Source organism: Dromaius novaehollandiae, chromosome 1, assembly GCF_036370855.1.
Source record: "Dromaius novaehollandiae isolate bDroNov1 chromosome 1, bDroNov1.hap1, whole genome shotgun sequence".
NCBI classification, from domain to species: domain Eukaryota; kingdom Metazoa; phylum Chordata; class Aves; order Casuariiformes; family Dromaiidae; genus Dromaius; species Dromaius novaehollandiae.
Window position 1 is genome coordinate 195662889 of NC_088098.1, and position 11116 is coordinate 195674004.

The following is an 11116-nucleotide window of genomic DNA, read 5'->3' on the forward strand; positions in this document are numbered from 1 at the left end:
AAATGGTTATGTAAGATTAGCATCAGTTGCGGGCGTTTTTTACTGCAGCAGAGGCTAACAACACAAATGGAGAGAGAAGGCTCTATGTAGAAGGCAAAGCATTGGATGGACTCATTCAAAAGCATGAGTTTATCCTGTAATCAGCCCTGGTTTATCTATTATGTTTGAGGCAGGGCTAGATCATCTTTTAAAGAATGATGTCTTGTTTTAATGGCTTTTTTCTTTTCTGAGGAAGATAGTAGTTGTCTGCTGCAAGCTAGCCATCAGGATAGCTTGATTTAGCTGTGGTGTAACCTGTATCTGTAGGTGTGAATAGTGGTTTGTGTTTCCTTATAGATCTAATGTTGCTCTTTCCCCATGGCTTCCACAGGCTTTATCATCTACTTTACCTATGGAATATGGCACAGCGTGGAAGCCACATATTCGGCCTCAGCAGATACAGAGAGAAATACGGACACTGGTTCAGACAGCTGCAAATGACTGCCTGTTTGGCTTAAGGGCAACTGGGGAATCGCTGCAGTGAAGGAAGCTTTGTTTGAGGAACCTGAAGTGTTTCATCTGGTTAGTAAGTAATGCAGAAATAATGAAGCATTAAGGTGGGAATCCCCAGCCTTGTTGCTACAGCTTGCAATTTGCTTAGTAGCACAGTTAAAAGGGATCACAAAGAAAAAGCCACACCTCTGGCATACTCCCGACAACACTGTCAGCTAATCTGGGGCTACGCGCTTCCCTTCCTCCCTCTCTTGTTTTTTTGCAATGTATGGAAAGAAAACTGCTTCTGTGTGCCAGTTAACCTTAAATGCTGCTATGAAACCAGGCCTCACAAAGGTCCTTCTTTCAGTAGCCCTGTGAATTACCTCCCCACAGATACTCTACTTGATTATAAATGGAGCGGCTCTTGCAATGCTAGTGTCATGCTTAGATCAACTGGTTACTTCACCTGATGTGAGCTGTACCACATGTGTACACACAAAAAAGGCTCTCACCAAACATACGCTTTCACCTAGTTAAGAAAGCATCTGCAAGATTTACATTCTTTAAAGTATCAGGTTTCATGGTTTTATTGTATTTAACTTTTTTTAACTAATTAAGTACTCATATTCCTTACAGCGCACTGCTGCTGTGAAATGTTGGGAGGGTTGTGGTTGCTCCTTGTCAGGTGAATGGCCATTTGCAAATGTGCAGGTAATGCAGAACAGTGTTTCTGCTAACTGTACACTCAGCAGAGGGGTTTACAGGTTTAGTCATAAAACTATTTGGTGCAAGTACTTGAATGGTTTTAATAGAACCGGTGTCTCCAAAGAGCCTTCCTACCTCTTCATGTCAAAACTTGTCAATACCGTGACTGAAATGGGGGGGTGGCTAGCAGAAGTGCTTTTGAGCCCAGGTCTGAAAACAGGTGGGGCCCTATTTTCCTTTCCATGCATCCATTTCGTCTGAAATCAGTAGAATTTGCCACCAGTGCAGGCCACTTGAAATAAGAAGATATTTGGCCTTGAGAATTTGGTTTGGCATCAGTAGGTGAATCATATCCTAGAAAGAGATGCACAAAAAGATTCTCAGGCTCCTTGAAATCCTCTTGTGAACGGAATCCTAGAGTCTCACAACTTCTACCCCCTCTCCCAGGTGGAGGGCATGAGGCTATACAGTGACTCCTTCCCAGTGATGCCAGTAGAGTTTGTAACCTCCTGCCCTAAAAAATACTGCTAAACTGTAAAGTCTGGCTTGCTGAGACAAGTTTTGTTTGTGGCACTGGAGATCATCTCTGGAAGCAGATTACTGACTTTGTCTGTGATCTTACTTGGAGCATGAGCCTCAGTGGGGCTCAGCTGAGCTCCCTGGTCTGTGTGCTTTCTACCCACAAAGATCAATAAAATGTGCTCAAGTATGAGGCATGTGATACTGTGTGAGGCTGAGGGGTGCTCTACTCCACTGGGACAGGATCATGGCTAGGCTTGGCGCTTGGTTATGCTCCAGAGCTTGGCTGTCATGAAAGGTGGGAAATTCAGAGCATGAGACAGGGGTCCATGTTGAGTCAGCAATGCAGATGTAGCCTTGATTTTGTTATGAGCTGAAAGGTTTTTTAATTCTCTCTAATGTCCTTCCCCAGCCAAATAAGCAACTCTAAAACAGGCTTTTTGAAGCATCACAGTGGTGGGTTATACCCATGTAATGGCACACATTTAAATTCATGCTTTAACTTGTACTGAAAAATATATCCCAAACAGATATTGCAGAAATCCCCTCTCCCTACCTGAGTGGATGCTGTCTTTCCTAGCTGTCCTCCACACTACTGCCTCTGAATACCTGGTAATCTTTACTGTATTTGTCAGTATAGCTCTCCTCTGAAGAAGGGAAGTGCTCTTTCCCCTATCATATAGATGCAGAGCTGCAGAATAGACTCCTGAATGAGTTGGCTGAGGTCTTTCGGGGAATCTGGTGCAGCAGAAACAGGAACCAGATCTCCCAGATTCTACAGCCTGACCGTGGACCATCTCTCTTGCATCTCTCTTTCCAAGAGAGACTTACAGCCCTGCTACCCACTGATGATCTTGCCCTTTTTTTAACTAAACTGGGAGGATTTTCTTCCCAGGGTTGGAATTTGATGGAATTAAGTAATGTGTGCATTGCTTTGTGTATGCATTTCCAATGCACTTTTCGACTGCAGTTCCATATGCAAAATGAAAATCATGGTCTGCACCAAACACTGGATCTTCAGTGTCTGCCAAGCCTTTTTTCCCTGTGCCTATATGAAGTCTTATTCAAGCAGGGAGAGAATATCAAAACTGAAACCCACTAGGTTGAGGTCTACTTTTCTAAACACAAACTCATCACACTCCACAGCCTTCTGAAAAGCACTGAAGATGTAGTGGGAGGGGAAAAAATAAAAACTCAAAAGGGAAGTTTCCCATTGTACCAAAAATGTAGGGATGTTTTTCTCCACCTGAGGTACCAGCTTCTGAGCAATTACCACATTCAGCATGAAGATTTGAAGGAGGTGAATTCTGACTGGAAGTGTATTTCCAAAGAAAATTATTTAAAAATATGCAGATTTCTTGCTGTATGTAATCTTTTTTATAAATGTTAAATTATTTTTATTGTCTACTTAGGGATCTGTTCTGGTGTTTCTCTTCTGTGACTTTATTTCAGCTTTTGTGGCATTTAATGGCAACACTTAGAAGAACAGGAAAGTCTTGATGGGGATCATTTTCCTTCAGTTTCCTTTTCTCTGAGAAAGTTCATAGGAAAATCTTTCACCAAATTTTGTATTTAAATGTGCCCTTACCTGTACCAATCCCAAAGCTACCAGCTGCAAATGTACTACTGGGGTCAAGGCTCTTTAGCCCCATCTCTCACTCCTCCATCATGATTTCCACAACCTTATTGCTCCTCACCAGATACAAGAAGCTGGAGAGAGTCCACAACCCTGTGCACCCTGTGACAGGGAAGTACAGATCTCTCCCTAGCTCTCTGTGTACCTGCTTCCCCCTTACTGAGCTGGCTGTGGGGACATCCTGTCCTCCTCTCTGTGTGACTTGCCCCAGAGAGGAGAACATGAGTATGACACAGCTGCAGCTCCAGGCTCCTTCCCCGTCCTCCTCATGGCTGCATCTGCCCCTTGCTTGTACATTTTGTAAGCTGAAAGGCAGAATCTGACCACCTCTTTCTAGGACTTTGCTGAATGGGTGATTTTTTTTTTTTACTGTGTCCTTTGCCTCCCTGCTGATGTCTGCATGTGACATAGATCGAGCCAGGTATCTTTGAACACATGCAAATGCTGCTATAATCTTGCTTTTGTGAACAATATGCCTTCATTCATTTAAGCTTTTCTTTGTAAATAGTTTCATAATTATTTTGCTTTATTATTCTAAGAATATTTTGTACAGATGCAAAGCATTTCAATATATGAAGAGGTAGGACTAGAGAAGTGATGCCTTTTCTGGAATGCTTAGTGCAAGAATATATCCCTCGCTGTCAAAGTTGAGAGATGTAGTAAAAATGGCCTGTCTGATCTTTTAAGGGCAAGTTCTGTCCCGAAGGACTGACCTTGATTTTACTGAATTTGGTTAAATGCAGTGTGCTAATGTGAAAGGAGGTCTCGAGAGCAGGTCTCCGTAGACAGGGTCATAAGAATTGCCAGTGCCTCGCAGGTGGTGGTGGCAGTGGTGCGGCTGGGTGAGCTCCCTCACTGCAGCAGGCAGTGATGTAGCAGATCAGTAGTATGTAGTCAGTCAGCCTTTCTCAAAGGACAATTGCGATCAAAACAGCCTTTTTTTCCCCCCAAAGTAATTGTTTTGCATAAAAATTATTAGCTTTTATTTGTTTATAACTTCCATTTTTTGAAATTGGTCGCTGAAAATCGTTACCACCTGGGTTTCATCTTCATTTTGCTTTTTGTTGCCCCCCGCTTTCTTCCTGTTTGGGCACCAAGCTATTCTATGTTCGGCATTTGCCGTCCTCTGTGGTTCCTCCTTGCTTTCAGCAGGGTGTTGAAAGCAGCAGATGTGGCGGGGTTGGGCTGCTCTTCAGTAGGGAGCCCTGTCCTTGGCACTGCTGGCAGCCTTGAGCATGGGGCTCAGAGCCTGCTTAGGGCCTGCCAGCGTAGACATTTCCCATCGGTCACACAGGGGGAGAGGGCTTAACCTCTCACAAAAACACTTTTTGATACTTAAAAGACTGGCGCCACGCATGGCAGAAGTGCTCTGCAGTTCTAGTTATTGTTTATAGCCAGGGTTTTGGAAGGGTAAAGTTTCCACTGGTGGTGCTTTCCCTTGGCACTTCTACCATTTGCCCAACACAGATGAAAACAAACCTTTATTCGCAGAGTACAGAGGGTGCCTATCGCTGGCTGCTTCACACATGTAGGGAGCTGACTTCTTTCCTTTCCTCTTAACTCAGAGAACAGAAAGCAATATTGTGGAATATTATGTTTGTATTTTGTAAAATCAGCTTCTCTAGTGATTGCGTTTTATATATTCATCAATTCCAGTGGGATTTCTTGAATTTCTGCTAGAACAAGAATTTCTGCCCCAAGAAAAACACTTACAAATGAGCATTGTTATCATCTGTCCAAATGAATAAACGATCATGCTGGTCTTTCAGGCGTCGGGAACGTGTTTTGAAGGGAGGTGGGGCGAGTAATGCTATTTCTGTAGCAAGAGGTTGCCCTACAGTCTGTGCCCTGCCTACGTGCATCTCAACACTGCTGCCTTTTAAAGAGTGCCTGTTGCCTCTTGCACAAAAACCATCCTTGCTTCTTAGTCTTTGGATACCCTTTCAACACCGTGAGCTTGTCTGCTAGACATGAGTTTATGGGCAGGTTCCATTTCTTTATTCCACTGAGGCCAGAACATGTGGCAGGTCCCCCTCATGTGCCACTGTGCCCTAGCAGGGTGTCCCCTTGGCAGCAGGGCTAGCTGGTGGGCACCCCACCAGAAAGCCCACAGGTAGGACATATGCCTTACATGAAGGTCCCAAGCGAGGGACCGGGATGCATGCAAGGGAGATGCCCATCCTGGCCATGGGAGAGGCTTCAGCCTGTGTTCACCAGTCCTCCCCATGCTGCCTGTAGCTCTGCTGGCAGGGAGCTGGGTGCGGATGGGTGCTCCCACGCGGGAGCACTTGGGCAAAGCCTGCCTCACCCCCTGCGAAGCAGAATGGCGCTTAAATACTGCATACTTGTGTGCGTTGTTCATGTAACACAAATCTACTAATCTGAGTCGGAGTGTGGATGAACCAAGAGCTCTCCATGAGGATAGGGTGGAGTCTGTTTTACCAAGATGATGAGGTTTTTAATGAAATGCTAATGACCAGGTGGTGTCGTGCACAGTATTTCCTCTCTGAGCATGAGGCCTGATGAGAATTTGAAGGTCAATAGCTGTTGGCATTACTCATATTTTCAGCCTGCTAGGGGAAGAGAGACCTTCATTGCTGTTGTGATGGAGGAGGGCTCAGAGCCTGCTTCGCAAGGGAATGTGTCAGGGAATGCTTCCAGGCCTCTGTCTGCCAAGAAGGAGCGTGTAAAAAGCAATCATTTCCAGAGCTGTTTTCACTTAGCCCCCTGCCTATGCAGAGCTGATTGTACGATAATAAACACATTGTGCGATGTCTGACACCTAACTGGAAACCAGATGATCCAAGAACATATCTGTTACCCAGATCCAAACCTCAGTCTTTCTCAGGGTATTTGCTCCTAGCTCATGCTCCAGGAAGTGAGGTTAGTCTAAAACATGGCACACTTCTAATCAGTGAGGCATCTTTTTCTCTCGAGGATGTGCAGTGTATTTTTTTGGTGTAGTAACTTCTGCTTTCGAGACGATGGGACGGCTGTGACCTGTGTGAAGTGAAGAGTTACCTTGCTTTACGTTGTGCCTTTCGACTTCAGTTGACGTGAGGAGCACAAAGACTGATGACAACCTAGAGCTGGTGCGTTAGCAAACCTATTGTGAGTTTGGATCATTTCTTCAGTAAAGTGATTTTTACTGTCTGAAGCCATGGAAGAGTCTGTATATTTTTTATTTTTTAATTATTAAGCAAAATATATATACCTTTCTGTTGTCTGTTTGATGGTCTATTTTCCTAATGATTTCTCAGAGTTTCTTACAGGTGTGATCAATAGTTTTAATGCTTGTTCTGCAGACAAATCTATTTTTTATCCTTTTTTATCCTTCTTCTGGTCTTTTAGGTTTTTTTTTCCTACTGTATTCATGTAGCGATGCAAGCCTTAAGTTTTAAAATGTGAAACTTGCCCCCAGAGCACAGCATGGGTGTGCAGATACTTCTTATCCTGGCAACACTGTAAATACTTCTCCCCTTATCTATGCTTTTTGAATTTGGAAATTCACTTGTAGTTTTGTGGTACAGCATTAAAACATTTTCTCGATATTCAAATAAATTATGCCTATTGTTTACCCTCATTTTCTGGCCTGCCTGTTTTCCCACTTGTTTGAACATGTCAGCTGTCCCAATCTTTATAGGAGAGCACCTTCTCTGGGGAATTTTTCAGTCCTGTGTCATTAACTCTTTTCTTCTTCCACATTTTTTGAGACAGATGAGACAATACATAATTTGTGAAATGTGGCCTGAGCTGGGGTCTGCAGCAGTTTATGAGCCTACAAAGTTATCCTAGTGGTCAGAATTTACCCCCGTGGTGTGTTTGGTGAGCATTTACTGCAGTGACAAGATAGAACTGTAGCTAAATCACTCTGATCCTTCCACATGTCCGTGAAATAACTCCTAAGTGGCATTTTCAGCACTGTGTTAGCAGCTCACCTGGGAATTTTGGGTGTAGCAGAGGCAATTAAGGCAACAGGCCTCCATGTGGATCTAGCTCCTGGCATTGCAAAATTTGATTGTCTCAGCAAATAAGTACTGTGTAATGAATGAGTTCTGCTTGTGGGATTTACCAGGGCAGAGTCCAAGTCCGCAGGACAGCGTTCAGGTAATCGAGGCAAAGCCCGTCCATTCCCTGCCACCACTGCTGTTGCCTGCAGCGTGCTTTTCTGCGTCCTGCAGCAAGCGAGGCAATGGCCCCATCAACACTGGTTTCCTTTTCCTCTCAGTGCTCGTCCTTCACATGGCTTTGTTGGTGCTAAATGAGCCAACAGCCTTGTGGAAATATCAGTGTGTGACTGTGTAATTAAAGATCAGAGTGTAACGGCTCAGCACAGGAGGTTGCATGATGCATCCATCCCCAGGGAAAGCTGGATGCTCCTGGGAGCTCCATGCGTGACCCTCTGCTCCTGAGGGTGTGACCGCAGGGCAGGACCCAGTGAAAAGCCATGGCTGGGGCTTCCTGGGCTCTGTGGCCTGGGGAAGGCGCCCTGGTTGCTGCAGGTGGTGGCACTCCGGTGGTGGCATGCTCTGTGGCCCCGTGCATGCTCCAGACCCTTACCCCGCTGTGGGACTCTCCTGGGCTGTGGGCCTGTCCCGACGCTGGGCACTGAAGAGCAAGCATCTCTGCTGAGGCCATCGTAACACATGGCCCGTTGTGCTGCCACCATCAGCGCAGGGCTCGCACGCTCGCCTGAGGCAATACAGCTTCACTGCACAGGTAGCTTTGTTGGTACCTCCCCTGTTTTATCCACCCAGCATCCTGCAGCTTGACCATGTCTGCCTCTTAGCCTACCTGTTCCTTCTCTGCCCCGTTCCAGTCTTTCCTCGTGACCTGGGTTTCCATGCCCCATTCCCAAACCCTGTGCCTCTAGTCCCAGTCATTTTACTCAAAACTCTCCTTCTCCTCCATTGGGATGGGCATGATAAGCAGAAATGGTTCAACATCAGGAGAGATCCTTGCTCTTTCCATTTCCAGGACAGAGTGCTTAAAGCACCAGGGCTGAAGTACATCTAGCACATTTAGGTTTATCCCCCAAAATCTAGCGGGTCTTTACTGAACATGAGCAAATAGCATTCATCCGTAAGTGTCTACTCAAGCAAATCTGCACAGATCTTTCACTAGGACAGTATCAGGCATGTTCCTGACAAAGGATGGACCTGGCCGTTTCCTAATCCCCTGTGCCAAAGACTGAAGAACTAGATGATCTCCACGGGAAAACAGGGCATGGAGAGGGAGTGTCAAAAGGTGGTGAACAGTGCTCTAGGGCCACACTTGTCTGCTGAAGTGTCTGCAACACTTGCCGAAATTTTCCCTTTACTTCATGCTGAAGCATGGCAACCTTGATGAAAACATTTTGGCCAACATGGCTGAAGTCCAGCAAATTAAGAAGGTGGGACATGAAATGGCCATTTTGAACAGCCTCAGCGACCAGATAACACAGAAGAGTGATTCTGTCAGGGACAGAATCCAAATGTGACTGCCTTGAACTTGCACAAGAGGTATTTGGCAGCAGCAGTAAGTGTGTGACACCAAGGGGCTTGTGTGACTTCTGTGCCAAACTCTTCTGGCAGGATCCAGCCTACACAGACTGCAAGTGAGTAACCCCATTCCCTCCCCCTGGTACAATTCTTGGTCTCAAGGGAGGCTCAACTGTGAGGGAAGCACGCTTAATACATATAAACCCCAGGGAAATTGAATCCACACGATTTCGATCTAATTTATAGCATGTGAAACATAATCGGGTAACCCAATCAACCAGCTCCATTGCCAGGAAGATAAATGGCTGTCTAGTCTCAGTCTTTACTATATTATAATATGATTTTGCTTTGTTTTTTGTTTGGTTCAGTTTATGTGTGCACAGATATACAGAAAACACTGCAGGACACACTAGTTAGCATGCGTCCACTCATATGTGTGCGCATGTATTTATTATCAGGAATATATTACACTTATCTGTACATCCTAACTGAAATAATACAAACTCTTCCTGTAATCATTAGCCACATAATAAACTGGACCACAGCACTCCTACTGCGTGGGAAACTGTACAGAAGGATCCTCATCGTGTCCACAGGACACAAACACAATCAGTGCAGAGATGTAAAATACCTGATTTTGCATTTGTTAGTTTTTCCTTTTCTCCTCCAACCACCACAGCAAGTCTTTGCCACTGTGCATCTGCCAAGCTAATCATACACAACCAACAATCATTTCAGCAGGAAATGCAAGGCCTGAATTACCAATTTCACTTATGCAAATATTTATTGACTTGAAGATCTCTGACACTGCTCGAAGGAAGAAGGGAAGACCTCACCTCCCCCCCGAAGCCCACGTTGAGTGAGGAGGCAAGCAAGCCCACTGCGATCATCATGAGGCACTTCACAGGCTCCTTCTTTCCGAGGAAGACTTTTGTGAGCTAGGTGGGTTTGGTGAGTGGTCGGGGAGGCTGGCATTCATAACAGCTTGCCTGCAGGGCCCAGCCTAGAGAAGCAGTGGTTGGGGCCAACACCGGTAGGGTTTGTGCTGGAGCTAGCAGGGAAGCTTTACATGAGGTTTGGTGCAACAGGCTTGCTCACAGTGGTCTCCCAGCCCGCGCACCTTCCCCGCTGAACTTTCTGTAGCTCATCCACGATGTACAGGTGGTGCTGTTGGTAAGTGTGGTAGACACTAACTTCATCTTTCCAGCATGGGTCATCACTAGAGAAGGCCAGCCACAGTTGGGGTGGCTTATTATGACAGAGATGCTGCCCTGCCAAATCCACCCTAAATGCCCCCAGCTCCCACCCAGTTAATCCATTGGAGGCTGCATGGTGCCCTCACCTATGTTGGTGGTGCCTGGGCTCTGCCTACCTCATTATCTATAAAATGGCCAGCCCAGGTTTGCTTTTGAAGGGCCTTCATAGCATTGCCTCCATAGCAAGTAGAGCAGTAGATCCTTACTTCTCAGGGCAGGAGGGATGGGGGGGAATTGCTGCTCCTGCACTTTGGGAGATCTGGCCAGGACTAGGGGCACCATCCCAGTCCTGCTTGGCACTGTAAGGATGGAGGCAAGTGGGGGAGCCCATTGTAAGCTAGCCCCTTTTCTCACCAGCTTTTCCTTGGGCCTCACAAAATCTCAAGATTTGTTGCTGGTAGATCGGGGGCTGATCACGGCCCATTGAGCCATGCAGGCTAAACAGCCCCCTCTTGCCCTTAAGTGAGGCCTCAGTCCCTGGGCTCTGCCCAACTGCTGCAGTAAGTGGCGTGACTGATGGGTACGGCCAGCCTGGGAGGTCGTGTGTGCGGGCGTCCACCCAGAGGGCTGTAACCTGTCTGCAGCTCCCTGTGTGCCAGTGGTCACTGCAGCAGAAGATACAGTGATCCTGGGATGGGGGCAAGCATAGTGTCTATGCCTGGGGCTCGCGTGCCCCTGCGGCTGCTATTGCCGCCCAGGTCCATTCCCTGTTGCAGTGGGAGGATGGAAGGGGCTGGAAGAGCCTCTCGTGGCAACGCTGCATGTGCAGCCTGTGCCAGCAGTGCAGGGGTCACGGGCTGGGCACCGCGACTTCACGCCAGCCCCTGGCAGCCCCTTCAGAAAAATCGTAGCTTGGGTTTATTGTCATAGCATCCTTTTACTGTGAATAGAGTGAAACATTAACCAAATCAAATGGCTTCTTTTTAAAGACGGAAGAGCAATAAAACCCTTTTCCGCTCAGAGCTAGCTGTATTCCCTCTCACACCAAAGGCCATGTTGCAGTGCAAACCAGGAAAGCACACATGTAGGCCCTGCGCTTTGGGAAG

At 46.4% G+C, this 11116-nt stretch overlaps 1 protein-coding gene across 2 annotated transcripts in view; it reads left to right on the forward strand.

Moving 5' to 3' along the window:
* The window catches only part of SLC7A1 (solute carrier family 7 member 1), a 56336-nt gene extending 49419 nt beyond the window's left edge, over positions 1–6917 (forward strand). For both annotated transcript variants that reach the window (XM_064504960.1, XM_064504961.1), the window contains one exon: positions 371–6917. In XM_064504960.1, coding sequence (XP_064361030.1) covers positions 371–480 — 110 coding nt within the window. In that variant the 3' untranslated portion in view covers positions 481–6917. The remainder of the gene's footprint in view (positions 1–370) is intronic.
* Positions 6918–11116: the final 4199 nt, after the last annotated feature.